Source organism: Lepidothrix coronata, unplaced genomic scaffold (assembly GCF_001604755.1).
Source record: "Lepidothrix coronata isolate B3197 unplaced genomic scaffold, Lepidothrix_coronata-1.0 Scaffold175, whole genome shotgun sequence".
Classification (NCBI taxonomy): Eukaryota; Metazoa; Chordata; class Aves; order Passeriformes; family Pipridae; genus Lepidothrix; species Lepidothrix coronata.
In genome coordinates this window covers 829511-854073 of record NW_016690355.1, presented here as the reverse complement: position 1 = coordinate 854073, position 24563 = coordinate 829511, and the positions used below count along the sequence as shown (strand labels likewise).

General features: G+C 39.8%; 1 protein-coding gene and 1 long non-coding RNA gene across 2 annotated transcripts in view; one reads left to right on the top strand and one right to left on the bottom strand.

Moving 5' to 3' along the window:
* LOC108504780 (von Willebrand factor D and EGF domain-containing protein-like) overlaps positions 1–24563 on the top strand; it is a 177629-nt gene that overhangs the window by 70511 nt on the left and 82555 nt on the right. Inside the window, exons 9-11 of the mRNA XM_017830198.1 lie at positions 4184–4454; positions 7409–7587; positions 11165–12108. Of these exons, the coding sequence (XP_017685687.1) occupies positions 4184–4454; positions 7409–7587; positions 11165–12108 (1394 nt within the window). The remainder of the gene's footprint in view (positions 1–4183; positions 4455–7408; positions 7588–11164; positions 12109–24563) is intronic.
* On the bottom strand, positions 13922–16892 carry LOC108504782. The gene is made up of 3 exons (XR_001877245.1): positions 16779–16892; positions 14692–14749; positions 13922–14064 (listed from the first exon to the last, which is right to left on the bottom strand). It is a non-coding gene; the product is annotated as an uncharacterized LOC108504782 (long non-coding RNA).

Below are 24563 nucleotides of genomic sequence, written 5' to 3'. Positions count from 1 at the left end.
GAGCATCAGCTCTTGGGCATCTGGAACTATGTCAACTATGAGTGATATGTAGACAGGCTCAGGTGAGGGTGTTACACAGGAAAGAAAAGAAACATTCAAAATTAGTCAAAGGGAAGGGAAGGAAATAACAGCCTTTACCCACCCCTGTATGAATACAAAGTTGTAAGCAAACAGAGCTTGATAAGCTATCAAAACTGCTTCTGAGATCCATAGCAGAACACCCATCAAATAAAATCCAAGGAAATCCATTTGCCTGACCCCAAAGCCTGTGGAGGAGGCAGCAGACTCTAAGATCATAGTGTAGTAGCAGAATTGCTGTGGATGAGTGGTGATCAGTTGTCTCTCTGGCACCCTTGCCACCCACTCGAGCCCTGGGGACGGGTTCCTGTCATGAGAAAAGCAAGGGAAAGCCTGAAGATGGGGAACATTGCCAAGAGAAAAAAGTAGGAGTGTTTTCTATGCAAACAGGCATTTATATAAACACAGTCCTGCCTTCCACAGTTAGAGTTGCTTCCCTTCTTTGACTTTCCCATTAGCAGCAGTGAAAATACACAATGGGGAAATGTAAGGATGAAATAAAAACTATGAAAACGGAAAACTGAAAACTTTACTTTTTCAAAGTTTAAATTAAAAGCATTAAAAACCAAAATTTTAACTTATTTAAAAATATTTATTCGAATATTTTCTTTATCAGGTTTATTGGAAAATTGATAAAATCGAAAAATCAAAAAGCTGCTCTTTTTGGTAGTAAAATTTTCCTGCTGAGACAGTCATTTCCAATGTATTTTGTAACTTCTATAGTGATGTTTTCAATGGCTCACTTTACATCTGAGGTAGTTAGCTACTCATTAGACAACTGAAATACCTAACTCCCACTTCTTAATGACAACACTCCCCTTTGGTATTCCTCCTGCTAATATATGTCTGTAGAAATATTTATCTTGTAATCTTTTCATTCTTTTCACCAAAGGCAGTGACTGAAAATCAAAGAAGAATGTGTCATATTTTACAGCATAAGCACAATCAATTTGTGTATATTGGAGCGTAGATGTGAAATAGCGTTAATTATACCAGCTAAAATCCAGAGAGAGCACTTCCTTTTATAGCAAAGTACCTTCTAAATTAAACAAATGTGAAAGCCTGGTAAAGCAAAAGTATAGCCCTCATTACTAGTTATGGCACATTATAAATATAAAAGCTTTTCATGCCATAAATTTCAGATTCTTAAATATGAAGTCCTAGCTTAAAACTAAACATGCAAAAAACCCTTTTAAGGCAAAGTAAAAAGGGAAATATGTCTTGATTGGTGAACTATATACATCATCAAGGTTATTTTGCATTTTACCCTTAAAAAAAAAAAAGGTAAGAAGATTTCTCAGATTTCTCAAGCATTTGCACTAATCCATCCATCAATATTATCTTTGGGGTAATGGTGCCATTTCCTGCACTATGGAAAAATTTCTCAGCTTGCAGTGCTGATTGGCTTTAGTGGCTTTCGTCATACTAGCCCACAACTAAGTCCTGGCAGGTTCTGGGGTTTTTGATTGTAGAAGTTTATATATCCCCAAGCATCCAGTGACTACTCAAAGTAATCCAACAGCTTTGGTCCCTGAGAACAACGTGATGAGTGCTCTGAAATCAGAGAACATCCTTCACCATTACCCAGATCTTCACAGGGTTAGAACTATCATAAAATAGTTCTTACTAGCAAGGAAAGAGGTAGCCTGCATGGACATGTCAACAAATCAAATAATTTGGTGGCAAAACTGCGGTGGAAAATCTTCAGGAGTGGCCACAATAAACACTGGATTAATAAAAAAAAGTGTATCTTGGTGAAGAGGAAGTGCATGGTGTTAGTTAACTTAACACTACTAGTAGTAATTGTTCACATACATTTATATTACCTTCTGTCCCTCTCTTACCATTAACCAACAGACATTTTTCCTATAGCATCTCACTTTCCCCACCAAAGACTTAAGAGAGTTTTACAATTCTTGGATAAAGAGCACAGCTTGAGTTATGACTTCATGCCGTGACAAAACTAGCTGCACCCCTTGGAAAACAACCCAAGCACACAGACATGGAGGGAAGAACCCCTTTCCACCCAGTCCATCCATTGCTTCAGACTATTAAGAAAGTAGGATGGGGGAGTGCACTGGGGAGGCTGATTTAGACCCAAACAGTGGTGCCTTGTTCACAAAGAACATGCAGAACTCCTTTGTGCAAGAGCTCTAGTAAGTCTACCTCATGCTTTTAGTGACAAAGGTAATTTCTCTAATGTTGTCCAAAGAATCATTATCACAATTACAGCTGTATAAATATCACAAGAGTTTACCTGACTATGTTCAATTATCCATTCAACTGAATCAAAGGCGGCTGAAAGGTTTAATTTAGACACAGAGCAGGTTCCTTATGTGCTGTGCAATCTATGCCATGGCCTAATTGAAGGACTTCAAGAGACTTCCAGGAGGGTTGGATTGGGTCCACTGTCAGTGCTTAGCAAGTAGAAAACAGCTCCCATAATGCAATGGCATATATATGCATATGCAAATACAGTCTTATTTACCAGATGGAGATGATTAATCTGGGTACAGCCATTGTGGTGCCTTATTTTCCATCAGTCTCCCTAAACACCTTTCCTTCTAAGCTGATCCCATATGAGGAAACGGTAGAAAGTGCTCTCATAAAATGCCCTCTCCCCTCTCACTCTCCTCTGAAGATGTCCAAATGTAATAAGGAAATGATGTTAAAAGAGATTGTCTATTTTTTTATATTGTCCTTGGTTCTGATCAATCTTAGCAGTAACATCTCTGCCGTGTGCTTAGGATTTATGAACCTGATTAGAAAATAAGATGAGACAGAACCATTCAAAATCTTATCTCTTTATGGCCAACTTGACTAAGTTTTTCAAGATGAAAGATAAAGTCAGATGTCTTTTCTAGCATAGAAAAGCCATTGAAGTTTAAATTCTTACTGTGTTTCAAGTTACATAGTTTTCTATGTCTTTTTTTCTGAAGAGAAATAAAATGTAGAAATATACATGCTAAAAAAATCACTGTTCTCAAGCTGTTTGTTCCTCTCTATATGAAACAATAATGGCCTGGAAAATATTGATGTTCATATGACAGTGCTTAAAAATAATCCTGTTATTTTTAGGGATATTTTATACATCCCTTTTTACATCTTTTTTATTCCAGAAAAGAATAATGCTTTTTATTATAAGCTTATAGCTTGGTTTCCATATTACTTAATTTCATAAAAATCGTGTTTAAAAACTAATTGCAGTGCCTTAAAGGAAAGGAGATTAATCCATTGTTTTTAAGATGGAAGTTGTTGGCTTGTAGAGAGAAAACTCCAGACACATATATAAAGTATATGGCTACTGTTTTCTTTTGTACAACATATTAGAATAAAATAGAGTAAGAATAAGACAAGCTTATGCAGTGAGAGCACAAACAGAAGAGGATCCTCTCCCATCTCCTATTGTGAAAATCCCGGGGACTGAAGGTGGCTCGTACAAAGGGGAAGCACTTCCAAAATTGTTAAAGTTATTCTGTTCCTGGCCCTACTCAGATGGAACAAGGATGCTCCTTACAAAAAAGAATGAAAGTCCTAAATTGTTCACCATGTTGCCTTGTGCTGATTGTCAGTGCATTTAGTGGGATAGTTGTGTTTACAAGGAAGCTGTTGAGGGGGAGATATCAACTTCATTTTACCAGGTTTTCAGTAGAATCCCAGATTTTCACAGGAAGTCTTTACCTAGCCACAGCCAGACTTGTAAAAATTGGTGATTGGTCACAGAAGAGGTTATTTTAGCACTGATTTTCCTTTCTTTGAGGAAGATCATGCTCTAAAGCATCTGGTTAGAACCAAAACATATTTATTAAGACCTGGAGGCAGGGACTTCTTCCCATTTGCTTTATATCAAATGTTTATCCTTTTTATCCATGCCCATTGCCATGGCAGCAGCTGGGAGACAGCTCCCGCTTTTCACGGGAATTCTCATGCACTTCCAGCTAATAACTGCGGCGGTGTTTCCCTTGGATACAGTGCTGGAGAAACGCTTCCCTGCGTGGGGATTTTTCCCTCCTCCAAGGCCAGCCACCACCAACAAATAACCAATGCAGGTGGATGCTCAGAGTCTCTAAATCCTCCTTGTTTCTGTTTCTTTGTGGCTGTTTAGGCGCTACGACAACTACAAAATCGGGACCTTCATTCTGTGCCGGAGTGTGTCGCGGGTGTTTGAGGTGCACGTCCGGCAATGGGATTGCGGAGGCCACCGCTCTCCCACCGCCTGCAACTGTGGTGTAGCTGCCCAGGAAGGGGGTGACACCGTGACTCTGGACACTTGCAATGGCCACTTTCGGGAGAGCAGACCCCAGCTGACCATCAAAAGCACCGAGGCACTGCCGCACGTTAAAATCCTAAAGTCTTACGGAGGCAGAAAAATAACAGTACGTGGATGGTTCGGCATTTTTGTAAAAATAACAGTACATGGATGGTTGAGCACTCTTGTTGCTGCTGTGCTTTGAAAACACAGGTTAAATATTTCTGAATTATTAATAAAATTGCTGCAAAAACATCTACCTGAAGCCATAAGAGCGCCCGCAGCAAAATGCACCTCGAAACAAGGTGCAGGGAAGTAGCTGGTTAAAGTGTTAGTTTAACAAACTGTAAAACAAAACAAAACAAGCATCTCTGGAAATTTCTTAGAGACATAGCAGAGCACTAATATTGCTACTTACTCTCTGCAGCGCTGCAGCCAGCTCCCTGTTTGTTTATGCCAGGCACTACCCGACCGCATCACATAAAGCAAATTTCTTTGCAGAGCTCGCGATGTAAATATTCAAGGAAACATCACAGGTAGCAGAATAATGGAGTTTTAGAGTGGAGCAGTAAGGCACTATTAGTCAGATCCAGATAGCCCCCAAAAGCTATGAAAATGGGCTGCAAATGTGCAGCATTTGGTGTAATGTAAAGCATTTGCCTAAAAAATATATGGCCACAACATACTTTGCATAAGTATCGCTTGCCCACACTAATCCAGTGAAATCACCGGAAGAATAAGAGCAGGCTGCACCAGGGGGTTTGGTGAGGAGAAGAGCCACAAATTATGGCCAAGAAGACAATTTTGTCCTAGAGTTGTATCATCAAGATTTATTGCCATGAAATGTTTTGGATGAAGACTGGTCCACAGTAGAGCCAGAATGATGCAGGGAGAGCGTGTGCTTGGCTCTCCTTGTGATCTCGCTTGGAATAGATCTCAGGAAGGTAGTAATTGAGAGTATGTTAATTATAGAATAGAGAAAAAGTGGGAATCAAGCTGTCATTTCATTTTGCAACTCAATGCAATATAATAACTGTTTTATTACTAGAATATTCTTAGCAAGGAAACCCGATTCTCATTTACACCTGACGTAAATCTCAGGGAAACAAATCAGGCCACAAATATGGATTCTGCTAGTATCTTAGCAGGAATCTATAGGAACTGTGCAGCAGTGATCCCTGATCACACCACAGAGCATCCTGGTTTGCTCAGCAGTTGCCCATCATCAGCCTCGTGCAGCACAGGAGCCGGCTCTCCCCTGTGTCCCATGACATTCAAGGAGGCTTAGAGTGGGGTTAAGTCATGTTTTTCTGTGCAATGTGACAGCTTTCAGGAGCCAGTCACTATATATCTCTCAAAAAAGCTTTTTTGAAGCCTCAATCAGCCATGTTAAATCCAGGTGGGATATGTTGCCTGGGGCAGCAGGAAAGGAAAGAGTTACAGTCCTCCAGACTCCTGAAATAAATCCACACCTGGAAATATTAATCCAGACGGAAGACTGAACAGCTCATGCAATTCTGACTGCAAGGATTTTACACACAGCCTTGTAGGAAATACTCCTCCCTGCAGTAAAGCATGTAATTAGAAGACACGCGTTTATGTGAAGAAGGAAGTCAAATCCTACCCAGCACTGTGTCAGCTGCAGTTCTCCTGCTCTACCTATTAAACCACCGGAAAAAAAAGTTAAACCCGTCAGGCCATTTGAGTTTTATGTTGGGGGATTACTGGGATTTTATTTATACTTACCTTGGGAAGTGAAACATAGGTACAGCCAAAGCGGAGGGACAGCCAAGAACATCTGAGGTGTTCAAAGTACTGGTTTTATATGAAGCCTTACATTATTCCCCAAGGCAAATAATTTTTGAAGAAAAGGAGGCTTTAAATGCCCTGATCAAAACACAGAGAGACTGAGTTCAAAACTGTGTCCCAAGCTGCCATTGCACTCGGTGGCACTTTGCTGCTCTACTCAGGGAGAGCTCCTCAGAAAGTATTTGCATGCCTGAAATGATGGCTGGGAAGCTGAAAGGGGCAGCATTATTATTTAGTGGAGCTAATATGTAAACTCTAGATTCCAGCACAGGAATAAAAATATAAGCTTGTTGTTCCTTCACAGATATGAATAGATTTGATGGGGAGGAACTTAGAAGGGACCCAAAAATCCCCACAAAGACAGAAAAGCAAAGGACATTATTTGCTTGAATAAATTCTATTTAGGCAGAGGCCTCTTAAAAAAGTAAATAATTATTTTGAAATTTTTATAATGAGATGTTTACAAGTCTTTAACATATTTTTTAAGATTAACTGAAAACTTTTAATTTTGGATAAAAAGAAAATATTAAGGCTACTTATCAGGATACTATACTCCTGCTCCTGGCCCAGATAATTTTCAAATAATTTTCTTTTTTACCAGTAAAAATAAAGCAAACAAACAAGAATACATTTCAGTTGAGCGGATATTTTCTTTTTGCTTTTTTTCTTTTTATTTCTTGGTTAGTAAACCAGTCTGAAAAATCCATTATCCACACAGTTACCTCTGGTTTTGAACCTTGCCATTTTTTTTCTTTTAAAGGTCAGTGTAAGCCTACCACTAGTTCTTTAATGAGAAAATTGCTTTACCTACTTTAAAACACAATCATTTTCTGGGTAATCCGGCCTTGGAAAATGAAAAAATTTTTCAGAGTGAAGAAAGCTGTTTTTCAAACTTCGCAGTTTATCTAAAAGAAATTATTTCCCAGGCAAAGACACAAGGGTGGCCTTATTGTCATGGAAGTCAGTTCAAAAATTAGCTGGTAACTTACCAGTGGGAAAACTTCAATGGGTGCAATTATTAATTGAAAAAGAAAGTACTTGTGCAGTTTCATATTTATGTAATGCTATCAGATATTAATACCATGGAATCTGAAAGCAAGATAAATAATAGCACAAACAAATATTTATAGTGTTTCTAAGTGATCTTAAATTACCTCCGCCGTCTCTAACGTCCTGCTTTGATATTTTCATTTATGGAAAAAGACATTTCTTATTGCATAAAAAGCTTGGTAAGAGCTTCAATTCACTGGGTTTTTTTTCCTGCCTCTTCAGATCCTGTTCCCTTCGGGAGCGTTTGTTCGAGCCGACGTGAGCGAGTGGGGAATGGGTGTGACAGTGAGGACACCGGGCAGGGACTTCAACAGCACCAGGGGTTTGTGTGGCCTCTTCGACGGGATCAGCCACAACGACCTGAGCAATGTTCCTGAGGAAGACTTCATAGAGGAGTGGAGGTACAAAGCCAGAGAGGATCCCACCCGTGAGACGCTCTGAGCCCTGTTACAAATGGTCTTGATAGGTTTATTTCATTACCCACTCCCCTAACGACCAGACAGAGAGATCTGCTTAACCTAGAGGGGAAGCCCGGAGACCCATTTCCATCCCAACAGCACAGGGGCTTCATTTTCAGTCAGCACAATACACATCAGCACTTACTGAGACAGAAGTTATATTCACAAGTGATGTCATGTTAACAGCTGTGTTAAGATCTCTTTTAGCTGTTTAAAAAAAAAAAAAAAAAAAAAGCAGTTCTCACCCACACTTGAAAATGCAGATAACTGACAATAGGGATTAATTAAGGGTTTGGTATTTCCTGTGTTCATTACTGAACACTAATTACAGCATGTGAGTATAGATTAAATGTTACATTTTGACAAAGTGTGGTAATATATGTACCATGTTAAAACTTAATATCTACTCAACTAATGATGACAGTGAGCTCTGAAAACTTGCACTTTCTGAGACAGATGGTCTAGAACCAGAACCAGGAGTCTGGCTTTCTGACATATCCTTGTCATTGTCCCTATCCCTGTCCGTAACCATATCCCTATCTCACATTTTTATTCCTGTTCCTGAACTTTAAACATGCCTAATAGGTGTTCCTAAAATCCAAATGGGTTTGATTGTGTAGTCTTGTTTATAAAGTATGTTTTGAAAACAAGGAAAAATAAGGCAAAACACTGTAACATACCATTTACTCTGTACATGGAAACTCAGCAAAATCCTAGAGGAACAACGAATTTTTAGAACTGTTGCATTTCAAAAAATAATCACTTCTACCATGTTCTAGTTCTCTTCAATGGGCCTAAGCAGTGGCTATCTAATGTCTGTTTTGACCTGCCATTGCAAATTGTAATATTTAGAATTCAACAGCCATCATTAATATCCTAATAATGTGACAGTCAGTCAGAGCTTTCTCCTCGGAAGGCAGATGGACAAATAGTTTGGTGCAAGAACCAACCAGTAGCTCACTACCCAAAATGTGCTAACAAGAGCCTTAAGAGGACCTATTCTAATCAAATTTGTTGGAAGATCTGAAGCCAAAGCACAATATAAAGGAATATACCTGTAAAGCACTGAGGAATTTTCTAGGGCTCAGCATATATGATGGAGATACTTCAGGGAAAGCAGGAGAAACAAATGCTAAGTGAGAAGGGCAAGAGGGGTGATGAGTTTCATCTTTCAGTCCCCCCAAGGATGGATTCTCAAGTACCTTTCAGAACTTGGTTAAAAAAACAAGCCAATGGAGAAACTAAAGCCATCTCCTGAGGAGACTGGATCATTCTCTGATCCACCCACAGAGCAATGGTGCAGAAAAAAACAAAAGCTAGAGGGTGATTTTTCTGCTGCTGTTTTTAATTTCATTTTAAATAACCCTGAAAGCGTGTTAGGCTTTTTCCAGTACCTGAAGTTACTCTGAGTGCCCACCATCTGGTGCTTTCCCTGGCTCCCACCTCTCTCAAGCAGCTGCAGGGCTCTGAATGACACAGATCTGGTTTACACATCAGTTTTCCAACACAACTTTTAAAAAATAAAACAACATTAGAGCTTCCCAGCCCTTAAATAGTGAATGGGCAAAAAAGAACTGAGTTTTAAAGCATGTATTTTTAAGCAGGTGAAATAATTTTTCAAACCATTTTTAAAATATACCAAGAAAGAAGCAGAAACACTAATAATTTTGGACTTTATAATATTATCCAGCTCAGTTTGAAAAACTTATCTTTAGTTTTTCCTTGGTTGTAGTGGACAGCTCAGAGGAATGAGAGTGTGGTCATCTTATGCAGGGCACAGATGGCCCATCCCAGCTCACTGAGGTGTTGTTGGTTATGTGCATGGCTGTGAGGAAGGATGGGGTTTCCAGTGGCTCCATCCTTTCCACACCTTCCATTCCATCCTGTTGACCAGGGCTGACCAAAAGAAGGCAGTTAGTTTCACACAGGTTTGAGAAAGAATCTGAAGGCAAAAGAGTTTCATTGTACTGAAATTTTCATTTCTGTGTTAAATTTCTGCCCTGATTCTGGGACAGTTGTTTTTTTATTTAATTATTTGATTATTTATTAAGTAAATTATATTTACCCTAGCCTTTAGTTTATGCAATATTATACCAATGGAAGAGCTAATTCTGCTGCCTTGGTTTAGGTTTGCAATCAAGAAGGTTCAGATGCAGGTAACCCCTCTATTTTAGAGCCAGAGGAATGATGTGTGCAGGATGCCCACTCAGACACTAAAATGTGTTGTCCAAAGGGCTAATACAACCTCAGTATCTAATATGTTTTATTTTCCTCCATTGTATTAAAGTGCAAAATAGCTTGTGCATTTCCATGAGCCTGAAAACCAACCCATTCTGCTGTGCCCAAACACTGGGCACAGAGTTTGGGAAAAAGAGTTTCATAAATGTTTGTGCTCATGTTTCAGGAGGAGAAATTGGTTCATTTTGCCAGTGTCACTGAGAGGTTTTATTTAAACGTTAGAGTTGTGTCAATGACTAAAATAGTAATATCACATATGCCATTTTCAGTATATTTTGGAAAAATTGGATAAAGGAAATTACAGTTTCCAACAACAATATCTAGCGTCTGGCTCCAATATGTTGACAACTGCTTTCACTTTCCTGAAACCTCAACATTCTGGCTGCAAGACAAAATTAATGCCAAAATAATTTAAATTTTTGGTGCTATTTCAAATTTTTCTGGAAAGGATGCACTGCCAACTATTGGGGCAGGAAACACATCCTTTTCTATGAAGCTCTAGGATTCCTCTTGTGCTGCACAAATAAGATCAATAAGAGATATGAAATTTCTGAAGAATCTTTAATCATGGCTGTTTATTCAAGTTGAACTCTCTAGAAGTTCATCCATCATTAAAGAGGGACTAAATTAAAAAGGGGAGGGAAAAATCACCTCACCTTATACGATAGCCTAGCCCTGTGATCAATAGAAAATTGCTTTGTGTTGAAAGAAAAACTCAAAGAAAAATCCATTAGAAGACAAGAATGAAATTAAGTATGCATAAAATTAAAAAATAAAGAAAAACAAAACATTTAAAAGAAAAAAGTGATACACATGTTAGAGGAAACACGTGGTAAGCAAATCACAGACAGATTAAGGTGGTTTTCGTAATACAGCACTTGAAACAAATATGACTTTTTTGTGGTTCTCCAAGGCTTATCTGGGTCACACCAGGGACAAATCTAAAGCCTTATTTCATGTGTAATACACAAAGGGTAACCTGCACCTCAAAGAAAGTTCTGCAAAGAGAAGTCAAGCAGTTAGGCAGTGCTCCAGAAAAACACCTAAGCATCTGTTACTAAAAAGTCCCCATGTAGTGCTAAAAAACATACAGAACAACTAAAGAAGGGCAGTGCACAGTGACTAAAGAAAACAGAGACCAAACTTAAGCATTTTCTTAAGTACTTTTGTAGATTGGGGAATTTGTACATACCCCAGTCTCAGGGAAAGAAAGTTTACTTGGTATTATAGACTAATTTGTTGAAAGTTTTCTCCCTCTAATCCCTTTCTATTTTTAAATTAGAATACCTCCAGGGAAGAGTTTATTTGACAGGACTCCAGCACCTTCTGAGGGGAAGCAAAGGAGAAATTACTGCAGATGTCAGAAGGGGAACACTAAGTCTGTGCCTGTGGCAAACACTCTGAATGCCTTTCAGACCCCTTTCCCTCAGTCCTCTGGTTGCCATTATGATCCTGTGGATTACACCTCTGCAATCCCGTATCTGGATGTTACATCCGAGTTTGTCACTCGCTCAGAAACAGAGTCTGCTTTAAGAAAAGGTGCCAAACCATTGACCAAGCCTTTTGAGCAAAGATATCTGCCTAAATCAGTCCAAAAGAGAGGTAGCCCCAAGGTCCAGTTAAAGCCCCTCACACACAATGTTTCCGTGAATAACAACAGTTCCACTAACTCTACCAAACCAACAGGAGACCTAAGGAAAGTGAGAAGGCAAGATGACTATTATGAACACTCATCCTTTCACCCACTGCATGGCCCAACCCAGAGAGACTCGGAGAGATTTGCCTATTTTTTCCCTGAGGATTACTTTGAAGGGGTTCGGATGAAATTTCCACTGACATGGCCCACTCCCAATGGCCTGACTGCCGCCAGAGCTCGGGAGATTTGCCACCAAATTCTTGCAAATTCCACCATTGGCTTGGCCTGTAAAGACCTCCTCGGAAAACAGCTGGATGAGGCAATTGAAATATGCCTTTCGGACCTGCAGCTCAAAGATGACGTGGCTTGGGTGAGGGCACTGATAACCCTTCTGGAAAATGAATGTGAAAGAAGAGTGCTCGGAAGCAGAAACAGAGTGTTTGGTGTTGGGAACCAGCCATCTGCTCCCCTGGAGGAAATCCTCACCGCCCTCCGGTGTCCTGCTCTCTGTAACAGCAAGGGACGCTGCACGGAACTGGGCTGCCAGTGCTTTGAAGGCCACAGCTCCTATGACTGTAGCATTGCCAAAAGTAAGTAAAAAATTCTTTCCATGATACTGAAATTATTAGGTAGAACATCTGCACAGAGTTGTTTGCTCTTCAAACAGTGCTACCAGTAAGGTATTTGATGAATTAGTAATCACGTTCTGACCTTGAAGAGCCAATCAAAATGTCTGGTTGGCTGGTCCTTCATTTTTTTTTGCCTCAGTAACTTTTTAAAAATGGATTTTACAGGCCCCTTAGCAAATTGGTTTTGCAGAAGTGATTTTCTTTACATCTGATCTATCACCAGCATGCTGACAAGCAAGCTTCTGACAAAAAAAGTGTCCTGCTCACCTTGTGGTCAATATTCATGCTACCAGTGCATAGATACTTTTTTTTCCTGATCAACAGGGAATAAAGTTTGAACATTAGTTTCAAACACTGTACTAGTATCAAAATAAAATTAAAAGTGACAAAATGTGCAGGTAACCCTGCCTAAGCCATAAAATAGCTACAGGACATACTCGAACCTGCAGACCTGATTCTGCAAATATTTATGAATTACACTTACACAGGAGACTATCCCACTGGGTTTATTTCTTCCTTATAGCTCAGATTCTCAATGGATAAATCCAAGTCCAATGTGAGTACTGACAGTGCTTTAAACTAAGCACATGCATAAATGTGAGCCTTGATTTCAAAATGTGAACCCTGCCTCAGCAAACCACATAAGCTTATGCTTGGAGTTACAAAGAGATCCTTAAGGCTCAGCCATACAGCTTAGTTCCTGCAGCTTAAGGAGTCACAGTACTTCAGCTAAACTGAGATGACAAGGTGTGCTTTTTTAACCCATCCCAAATGTGGGGGAAAGGTTTTTTTCTACACTGTTCAGTATTTAGGGCAAGTAAAGCTCATATCTGGTGTCAGTCACCATGGCTTAGCTGAGACATCCAAGTATCCATCCAGTCCCAGGAGCTCAGTGGCACATTTGATACCCCAATGCATTTATTAGCTGGGATGGGATTACCCACTTACTTCACAATAAACATGTCTTCAGTGTTGAGGTTTTAAAGTGGCCAAAATATACCTTAATATTTGGGGTTTGTAAATGGCAGGCTAAAATTTTGCAGAATAATTTCCTAAATATGGAGGAATTTATTCTCTTTCACAGAGAGAACAATTGACACTAGGGACTGAAAAGCAAGCTAAGCAATTTTGAAGTAATTTTCCAACACACAATTCAATGTTTAACTTAATTTCTCTGTGATATGGACAGGTTAGGGGGCTTGCTTGGGCCAGATTTTAAAATTTTATTTTCCTATGGCTGAAATCTCTCAGATTAGAGGAAAATAGCTTCAATATGACCTTTCAAGTAAAAACTAATGGCACCTTGTCTTCTTGCTGCGACATCAAATATAAACCAGGACAGAATAAAGAGCACGGTCTGCGATTGCACAGGGAGGTGAGAACTGAAAAACAAACACACATCAGCTCTGGTGAACACTCTGTAAGCCATTACTATCCCCTGGTCTGACTGCTTTATCTGTCTCTTCCTGCCTCAGCATTGCACACTTTTAAGATTCAGCAGGAGAGGGTGCTGGGCCATCTTGTCTAGACCATGCTTTTTCTAGGAGAGGTTGGAGCAGATGGTCTTTGGGATGCCTTCCGACCTGGTACAGCACGATCCTATGATTCACTTTTCTCCAGTTGAGGCAAATGTGGTAGTTGGTCTTTGCTTCAAATCACTTCCCTTTTGTGAGTCTGGCTTATTAGAGCTCCCAGTACATCAGCTTATTCCTTCTAGTTTTCCAGTAACTAACATCCTGCCTCTCCCTGGCAGCCTCCTGATCCCTCGAGAGCCACTGTCCTGGAAATTTGCTCCAGTGCTCCAGCACTCCCACAGGGTCTCCACTGGGTGAGAGCTGCTCAGAGGGGCTGAGTTTTTTAGCACAAGCATCTTCTTACTTAGTCTGGTCCCTAGGGAAAGGAAGCTTGGTGTTGGACCTGCAAAGGAGATGTACTGCTGCAATTAGGAAAGGATAAATTCCCCTTGCTGTTTGTGTTGCTCCATTTGCTGGGGGTGAGTGTGTTAGTGTCATGGCAAAACTAACATGGAACAACTCCAGCAGTTTTCCAGTACAAACTTACACTAGACTGGTGAAAGACCAGTCTGGGAGGTTAACAGTTCAGACAGCCACACTGGGTGGCTCCATACCAGGTCCCAGCAGAGAGCAGGACCTGGCCACCAAGGCCATCCTTGTAACACTGTCATGGAGACAACAGGATGGAAAAGCACCTGAAGTTCAAGCTGACTTTGAACAAAACTGAGAATAAAAAAAAAAACAGAAAAATTAAAACAAAACCAAGGTAACTCTTGTCATGCTTAATTTTCAGGATATTCTCCCTTGTCTTTGGTATAAATGCAGATAAATTAGATAACTTCACATAATAAGTTTGTTTCAGCATTAACTATGGAGAGGAAAAAGTACTGCAACAGTCTAAAGTGAATTTATATGATGAACTGCAATGAGCTCCATGTATTACAGACTACTTATTAATTCATTTATGAGTTATTTTGAATATTTTTTCTTTATATGCAAAAACCCAGAAGCTGTATATATATAAAGTTACCTGATCTCGTAAGTGCAATGTAAAGTAGACCTATACATCCAGCCAGAGGTCAGACTCCCTGCAAGGAGAAATAAAATCTTAGTTCTGGCACGCCAATCTCTCTGACATTATAATACTTAGAAAAGATCATCTAGATAATTTGGTCCAGACAAGCAAGATAAGCATTAGTGTGAGCTTCACCTTGATTTTTGAATTTTGTTCACATTATATCTAAAGATATTTGCTTGTTTTCACATTTCGTAGGCAGAAATGCTCTACACAGACAGCACAGAACAATGGAATCATTCAAATTGGAAAAGACCTGGGAGGCCATCGAGTCCAACCACTAACACAGCCCAGCCTTCTTCACCACTAAAGCCAAAACCCCAAGTGCCACATTTAGATGGTTTTGAACACTGACTCAGTCACTTCCCTGGACAGCCTGTGCCAGGTCTTGACCACACTTTTGGCGAAGAAATTTTTCCTAACATCCAATTTAAACCTCTCTTGGGAAACCTGGGGCTGTTTCTTCTCGTCCTATTGCTTGGGAGAAGAGACCAGTCTCCACCTGGTTACAATCTCCTTTCAGGTAATTTTAGAGAGGGATAAGTCCCCACCTGAGCCTCCTTTTCTCCAGGCTAAACACCCCCAGAGCTGTTTACATACATACCCCAAGGTGTGTGTAGGATGTGACACCTCTTTTCAGGGAAATGTGGAGCAGTATCACACAGCATCAATGCACCTACCAAACGGCAGTTCAAAAGATTGGAAGCCCTCAGAACTGAAATCCTGTTGACGTCACTAAAACCAGGATTTCACACCAGAAAAGGCTGTTAGAGATGAAGAATTAAGATCAATCTCAGAAATAAAGCTGCATGTTCCAACCAGAACAGCTTGAGCCCCCCTCCCTGGCAGCTCAGGCATCCTGACCTGGCTGGCAGCACCAGGCAATCAGCACTGTGCAAGCACAGGAGGGATAAACCTTTGGGCTTTGTGACTAATAAACAGGGGTTCTGTGGGAAGGGAAGAAAAGGAGGAGAAATTAAGAATTGAATTAGGTTTCCACAGGACATAGAAAACTGCTGCCTCTTTCACTTTCTTTTAAAAAGGCAGGACCAAAGAAACAGAGGAATATACGTTGATTCTGGAAATGCTGAAAGTTTTAAGTGCCACTGTTAGAAAAAAGTTGTTTTCCAGGAGAAGTTACGTGAGTAATGAAGGAGAAGGCAACTCCTTTTGCTGGCTATATATTTTCCCATCAGTTCCAAAACAAATCTCCGTCTAATTTTCTCAGGCTGGAATTACAGATGTGAATTAAAACTCCCCCAAGATCAAGGAGGCCATCAACATAATTCAAATACCTTTCCCAAGGTCACCCAATCTCAGCTATGCTGCCAATGCATAACAATATATTCTGCCACTGGTTTTGACCAGCAAAAACACACACAAAAAGATGGCCATGCAGTGTTTTTAGCGGTTGGAATACAAGCCATAACATATTTGGAATAATTTAAAATAAAAACATGTATAAAGAGAGAAGATACAAAGTGTGGCTTGCAGACAGGCTTTCTCCTCTGCTCTGCCTGACTCCAACAGGAGCAGTCCAGGTGGCCAGAGCTATAATTACCCTCACATGAAAATCGCAATTTGGAGTTGAAAGGCACCTCTGAAATTTGGCAACGCTCCAGAAGCTTAGACTTTCTTAATGTTGCTTAACATTTCATAACCCCCACCCCCCCAACACCTGTATAAGGTGCTTAAAATGTCATTACCACCTGTAATTAAAGGCAGAATCCAATTATGGCAGATAGCAAATCAGGTTGGTGCTTACCATTTGTATATATTGACCATGTTGCTTATAAAAAAATAAATCAGGACTAGTAAAGCACACATAGAGCAATGTAATATGCAGATTGTATGAAGCTCTAAAGAGCAGTTACAAGATAAAAGGTAATGAGGAATAATAGGGACAAATTAGTTTCAGTGAAGTAATGACACTTGAAGTTTAAATTTCTGTGCGGAAAGTTCTGGGGGGAAAAAATAGCCAGCACAGAAATTAAAGTGAGCAAAAATGACAGTGAGAAGGTGAGAAGTTAACACTTACCTACCTCACATATGGATATCCCATTTTGGTATCAATACACTTCAGTAACATTATTAAGGAGTCCTGTGAACCCAACTGCATTTTCAGAGCTGTGAACCACAACCACACAGGTCCCTCAGATCCATCTACCACAGCAGTTGTATTGATCACACCCTGGTATTTTTAGTTATTACATAGACCTGTCTGAATTCATCAGACTTCTTTGGGCTGAGTCTTGTTCATGTTTTCTAATTATTTAACATATATTAAAGCACTAAATATTTAAAAAAAAATATAATGAGCAAAAGTATGGGGTCAGCTATCACAGTTCCTCAGGTGGGGTCTTCTGATGGAAAATGTCTCTCCCTCATGGAGGAATAAGCTTAGTGCTTTTTAATCAGATCAGGAATGAAGGTGAGGATAAAGTACATACTATAGAAATCTCACCATTTATATAATTACTTTATTTTTAAGCATAATTCCCGTTCTCAAGGAAAACAACATGAGGAAAGCATTTAAAGAAAAGACTTAAGTTGTTTTGAGATCCTCAGGTGAAAGGGGACAGATCATTTCAGTCAGTTTTCTATGTCAAACTCCAATCTGCTTTGCAGACTTTGTATAGGAACACACAGATTGAACTAAACACTTTTCTCCCACTTCCATCAATTTGTTGATCTTTAAATTCCAGATCATAGTGATTATTTAAGGGCTGTTAGTCTGGCAAGTAAATGAATGCTTTTTGGCCTTTGCAATATGTATTTTGATGACATGATGCATCACAACGCTGCAGACAGAGCCATCAGGGTGTATTGGGTCAATACGTGCCCTCCACAAATAAATTAGACTATACAAAGTATAAGAGTGCATATTAGACTTTTCAATGAAAAACCAGTTCATTTCCTAAATCGCCAGGATATCTAAAGTGAAACATAACTACTCACTGTGTGTAACGATGGTGGCCTCTGTCTCTGGGACCAGCCTGTGGTGCTGCTGTGACCAGAACTTCAAGGGAGAATCGCATTTTATAGCACCACAAAGGCCCCAGAAATAGAGTTACCTGAAAATGTGGAATTTCTGCCTGACCCTCTCCACAGGAATTGATCCTTTTTTCTTCAAATTGCTTAGATTAGTAAACAAAGAAAAAACAACCAAGCTTTTCATTAATATGGCAAAAGACGTTATATGGCAGTGAGGATGCAATACACTTTAGCAATTTTATTGATTTTTCAAAATTGGATTTCAAAGGAAGAGTCAAACATGCTTGTGAGAACAGCAAACACCATGCTTACTTGCTCTGTTAAACTTTTCTGGCCAAACAGAGTGCAATTGCTATCAAAAAAAAAAAATCATTAAAAAAACAAACAAACAAAAAACAAACAACGACAAAAAACAAACAAACAAACAAACAAACAAACAAAAACAACAAAACCCCCCAAACCCCTTTATTAAATGACATTATTCTTTAAGAAGCTTTTTTGTTTTCAATTAGTGAGACATTGGGCTGAATTCTCCTCCTCATTATAACAATTCCATTGACTTTGGCGGATGCAGTATTAACAAACTCACAGTTACTATTACTGTGATGAAGTTACACTATCAAGAAAAAAAAATCAGATCTCTATTTACAAATATTCATTTATTTTTCCTTTTTTTCTCATACTAATTATTGCTTTTCCTGCTCCACGATGTTGACTTTTCCTACCCATCCAGCTGAGGGAGGTTTGAAAGTTTCCAGTGCCTGTCCCCACCACATTCCCTCGAGTGTGTGCGTGAGGCAGTGTTCTTCTATTAAAGTTTACAAGCTAATGCATCTGTTTCTATCAGATACATTTTTCTTCAGCAAATAATTCTATAAAGCAGGGAACACTTCAAGCAGATCTCCATGTACTGCTGCAACATAAACCACACTGTAATACACAGCTTCCATCCAACTGGGATTGCGTTCTTTACACAGAACTTAAAGATAGTAAGAATATATTCTTATTTCCTTTAAGCTGACATGAAAGAAGTTTCACTAAGATATCAATACTCTGTAAAAGAGGTTCTATATAACTTGAAAATGAAAACTTTTCTTTTGAGACCTGTTATCTCCACTTAATATCAATTTTTTTCCTCAGCTTACTGAAAAGTATCGGAAAATAGATAAAGAATAAATATGAAGATACATGTTATGAAATTCGATATTTTATTGGGTTTGGTTATTCAGCCTTTTCCTAGTTAAAACAATTTATGATTTAATACTGAAAGCAACCGGGGGGGGGAATCTTTTAAATGTTTATATACAAAGTACACTTTCTTTCTCTCAGACACCTACAAGTGAATGTTTCTCATTATCAGTGATGCACTGGCAGAGGTTGCCCAGAGAAGCTCTGGATGTCCCATTCCTGGAAGTGTCAGGGCCAGGTTGGATGGGGCTTGGAGCATCCTGTATGAAGAAAATTATTCTACAGAGTCCTCAGGTCTGGGCCATAAAAATTTACACAATTACATTCTTTTCAGGCTAAAAACAGAGTTGGTATTAGCAGTCATAATTACAAAGGCTATAATGAGTAAATATCAAGCTTTGAGATTACTTGTTAGAACATAAATTTTTAAACTTATCCACTTTTGAAAACAGAACTTTTGTGCTTTTAGAAGGAATGCACACCTCCAACCACAAAAATTTTAGTAAGAACTACAAAATTTACAAAAAAACCCAATTTAGTATTAAAAGAGAAAAACCCATGAACTTTACCTACCACTGAAGCATTTTGACTAACACCCAGGTATTCTGCTTTATGTTGATGGAGACTCATTTTTCTCGGTCACATAAAATACGTTTGTGGGCAATTCTCGGGGACTGACAAAGTTCATGCTAGTTTTGAAGCTTCTCTTCTTTTCATAGCAATTTTACATTACTTTCTGATGGCGCAGATGTAATAAACAAGCTGAAAAGGCAAACATCAATATCAGCCTTAATCTACTGTTTTAACTTCCAGTCCTTTCCATTCGAAGAACAGACATGGCTGAGCAGGAAGAGGGCTATTAGCTTTATAGTTACAAAGTCAATAGAAACCGAATTTTAAAAGGATATCAAATCCTCATGATAAGGGACATGGAAGGTTGCATGCTCAGTGATCCATACTATTCCCTGCAAACCAGATCAGGGAGATTAGTCTTTCCTGGTGATTAGTTTATTTGCTTTAATGCAAAGCAGTGAAAGCCGTGCAGTGAAACATGTAGCTAAACAAAACCATTTCCCGAAGTATATGGAATTAAATTGCTAGAAAAGTTTACAAAATTATAAGTCTGATTTAAACTGACCAAAGCCAGACACTCCAGAAGCATGCTTATAACTTCTTTACATCAGGCTGTTTACAGGCACCACAGGAAATTTCAGCCTTAAATCTTGTTAAATCCAGAAGAAAACAAAAGGCCCTGAACAAACAACCTCCTTCCCCAAATACTCATACCCATGCACACAAAATAAATAACAAATTCACAATGGTTTTTTAGCAATAGAATTAAAACCTGCAAACCATTCTAAGGTGTGATTTAAACTGGCCAAATCCAAAAATTCAGAGCAAACCTGTAATGCCTTTATATCATGCTTTATGTTGTGTAAAGAGCCCACAATCTACCAGTAGAGAATGTTCAACCAATCATGAACAAAACTCAAGTGCAACAACCAGATTTTATTCTAATTCAGTAACTGTAAAAATGGGAAAATTACTAAAAACAACCAACTGGACACTACTGTTAACATAAGGATCAAGATGACACCCACAATGACCCAAATCCCTTTGAGTGGCATCACTGCAGTCATTCGTAGGAAGCCTCAACGTGCTTCCCTGGGTTCTGTCCTGAAGTGCTTTTGAGGGACAAAAACTGAGAGCTGCTTTGATGTAAGAGCCATGAAAGCACAACCAGAATCTTACATTATGTCACCTCTCAAGGCCATCTAGGAAAGAGGCAAATATTCTGTAGTCAACAGCACACTCCTTTTTTATTGCTGAAGTAAATTGCCAGCAAGCGTATTAAAAATAGAAGGATTAAGTAAACCTAAAATGTCACAGTGAGATTTCTAAAGCAAAAAATAATCTACCATATTGTTGCAGCACATGGATGCTTTCAGTGTGAAATTGAGCCAGGCCATTTCTCACATGCAGGGAGTTCTTGCAAAATGCTTTTTCTCACACTCTCCCAGGGCTGGCTTATGCAATCCATACTGGATACCAGAGACCTTCAAAGCAGAAAACCAGATTCACTCCATGTTAAGAATGATCATAGGTCTACAGTTTGGTACTATGGAAACATAGACTCATTTACATTGGAAAAGATCCCTAAGGTCATTGAATCCAACTGTTAACCCAACATTGCCATTTTCACCACTAAACTGTGTCCCCAGGTCCCACATCTACAGGTCTTTTAAATAACTCAAGGGATGGTGACACCATGGCTTCCCTGGCCAGACTGTTCCAATGCTTGATCACCCTTTTGGTGCAGAAATTTTTCATAATATCCAATCCAAACTTCCCCTAGTGCAACTCGAGCCTGTTGTCCTGTCACTTGATACTTGGAAAAAGAAACTGACCCACACCTCTCCACAACCTCCTTTCAGGTATTTGTAGAGAGTGATAAGTCTCTCCTGAGCCTCCTTTTCTTCAGGTTGAGCCCCCCCCCCCCAGCTCCTTCAGCTGCTCTGGTTCTCTGAGACCTGCTTTTGGAAGCAGGGAAAAACACAGTTTTTATTTAGGAGCCAGGGAGGTCACTGATGTGCAAAACTCCTGGCAAACAGCATATGGCTGCTGGTACTTTTTTCTTAGGGAGGATTATCAAATGAGCTTTGGGTCATGGATAGCGTGAGTTCCAGGATAATGCAATCAGTGATTGTGTCTATGATTGCTGTAATAACTCTACATACAAAAGGAACAAATACAATATTTGTGCAAGCACTTGGATGGAGGCAGATTCAGTCTTGCTTTGTCCAAGCTGTGAGATAACTAAGCATCAGGCTGCTCTAATACAGAATCCTCATAGCTACAGTAGCTGGATCTCCATATCCACATCAGCAAGCTCTGGCATGGCAGCTTGTTCAACCAGCTGAATGATTTCAATTATAAGGCAACTGGACACTATGGGCCATTTGCTTTTGCAACTCAGCAAAACTTTGACCAAACCCAGCCCTTATGATCTGGTTCTTGATTTGCTCTTCATGACTTGGATTGCTTATTTACCATCCTCTTCAAGAAAAACAGGGCAGTTCAGTTCCTTCTCTTTATTCAAACAAAATTTTTGCTGGTTTCAATTCCAGGTCTGCTGCTCCAGCCCAAAGCCACATGTGTAGCTTTCAAACACTGCAGAAGAATGTTTATTTGCACTGGGATACTCTTCTAATCAAAAGTGTAAATCCAACATGAACTAATCTATCCATCAGTAAGACTTCAATAAGTGTAGTTTTGCAAGATTCTTGATCTTGTGTTGACTGTCTCCACTTCTACATCTGTGCATATTATTTACATAATACACTGCAACATAAACCTATAAAACCAACCATGTATTTGGGGGGGGGGTGTTGAGGGAGGTTCAGTCTATTATATAGCCTGTGCTTCTTGTCAGGGTTGATTCATGTAAATGCTTACAGAGTGAAACTGCAGTGTCAGCAGCTCTGAATTTACTGTTCTTTCCTGAAAATTCCTACTGCAGGTAAAGCAGAAGGAGGGGAAGGGTCCCTGTCTCTCAAGGGAGGCACAACACAAGTCTTACAAATGAAACAGGGCAGATGCCTTATTTCTATCTGACCACCTGAGGTCTGGAGGCCTTTGAGATTTCCACCTTCAGAGTCCTCTCTCTTTTTTGTCTTGAGACAGTTTCATTAAAACCCAAGATTTTTTACTGTTTTCCACAATATTTCCTGCTGTTCATCAGTGTCCCACTGTGATGCTCTGCCAGGTGACAGATGCATCTTGTCTACTTGCTATGTGTGCAGACCAGGCATTAGAAATGCAGTGGGATGCCCATGCCTGAGCCAGAGGATGCGAACACACAGCTTCTTAATTCCTCCACCATAACATGACAGTACCCTGTCACCCGTCTGAGCCTCGGGTGCCAGCCTGAGCTTCAGTTTTTAATCTACTTGTAAAAGTCAAAGTACATTTTTGGCCTACAAGCCATATAGAGAAAAGAAGGAGAATGTTCAGCCCTGGATTTTGTTGTATTTTGACATTCAGACTCCCTAAACATAAATCATTAATGTTCAAATAGATCATACTTTTCCCTAACTTGTTCCCTGAACTACCCGGTTTCCTACAGATTTCTCTCTTGCCTCTAACTTGCTTTTCTACAGACATCAGACATCCATCCCAAGTCTCCATAACCTCTGGATATCTGCACTTTTGCCCTCACTCTCACCTTTATGACAGCTCTTTTTATTGCTCCTGTCTTTCTCCCCTCCAGTCTTCTGCTGAACTACTTGCAGCAATTTTGCTGAGATTTTTCAGGCTCTTCAATACTTCCTTCTAATGTCTTCACCCCTCTGGCCTTCGAGTGTATGCTGTGCACAGGCTTATTAACTACCCATCCACTAACACATGGAATGACGGACAACTGAGCCTTGATTCCATTACCCCCAGCAAGAGCAGGATCTGTGTGTTTGAGTGCCCAGCTACCGACCATCAGGAGCTTTTTCCAAAGTCAAAATCATGGAGAATCAACCAGGTCGGAAAAGACCTCCGAGATCATCAAGTCCAACCCTTGATCCAACACTATCGTGGTTACCAGACCATGGCACTGATGCCACATCCAGTCTCATCTTAAAAACCTCCAGGGACGGTGAATCCACCACCTCCCTGGGCAGCCCATTCCAATATCTGATTACTTTCTCTGTAAAAATATTTTTTCCTAATATCCAACCTAAACCTCCCCTGGCACAGCTTAAGACCATGCCCTCTTGTCCTACTGCTGGTTGCCTGGGAGAAGAGACCAACATGTGATATCTCCTTTTAAAAAACAGACAAAAGTAACAACTGTTGTCAATATTTAGGTACTGCCTATACTGAGGTCTCAGGTCTGAACTAGAGTATCCATTTCTTTAAAAAAGGAGACATTATAATTTTATTTTCCATCAGAGTTAATGTTGATAAGACACTGATCTTTTTAGTTGTTGCCAAGCAGTGTTTATATTAAGTTAGGGACTTTTCATCCTCTCGTGCTGTGACAGTGAGTAGTCTGTGGGTGCATATAGAACTGAGAGAAAACATAGCCAGGACAGCTGACCCCCACTGACCAAAGGGATACCCCATACCATGTGGCATCACTCTCAGTATGTAAACTGGGGGGAAAAGCTGGCCAGGGGCTGCTGCTCAGGTACTGGCTGGGCATCTATTGGCAAGTGGTGAGCAAATACATTGTACATCACTTTTATATTCTAAATATTTTGTCATGATTATTATCATTATTATTATTTTCTTCCCTTTCTATGCCATCAAACTGTCTTTATCTCAACTCATGCATCTTCTCACACTTACCCTTTACCTCCCTGATCCTGCTGGAGGGGCAGTGAGCGAGAGGCTGTGTGGTGCTTAGTTTCTGGCTGGGGTTAAGCCCTGACAAGTGTTCACAGAGAGGTTTGAGAGAAATAAATATAAAATTCTGTGCTCATACCATAAGTCATCGAAAAAAAGATTACCCACCAAGGCTGGGTAATGTTGTCCTGACCCTGACCCAGCTGTGTGCTCACAAAGATGTCAGAAAACCCCTGGAGAAGTGCATGGGTCTCATCAACAAGCAACTGAGAGTGCTTTCGTGGAACAGGAAGGGCTGCAGGAGCACA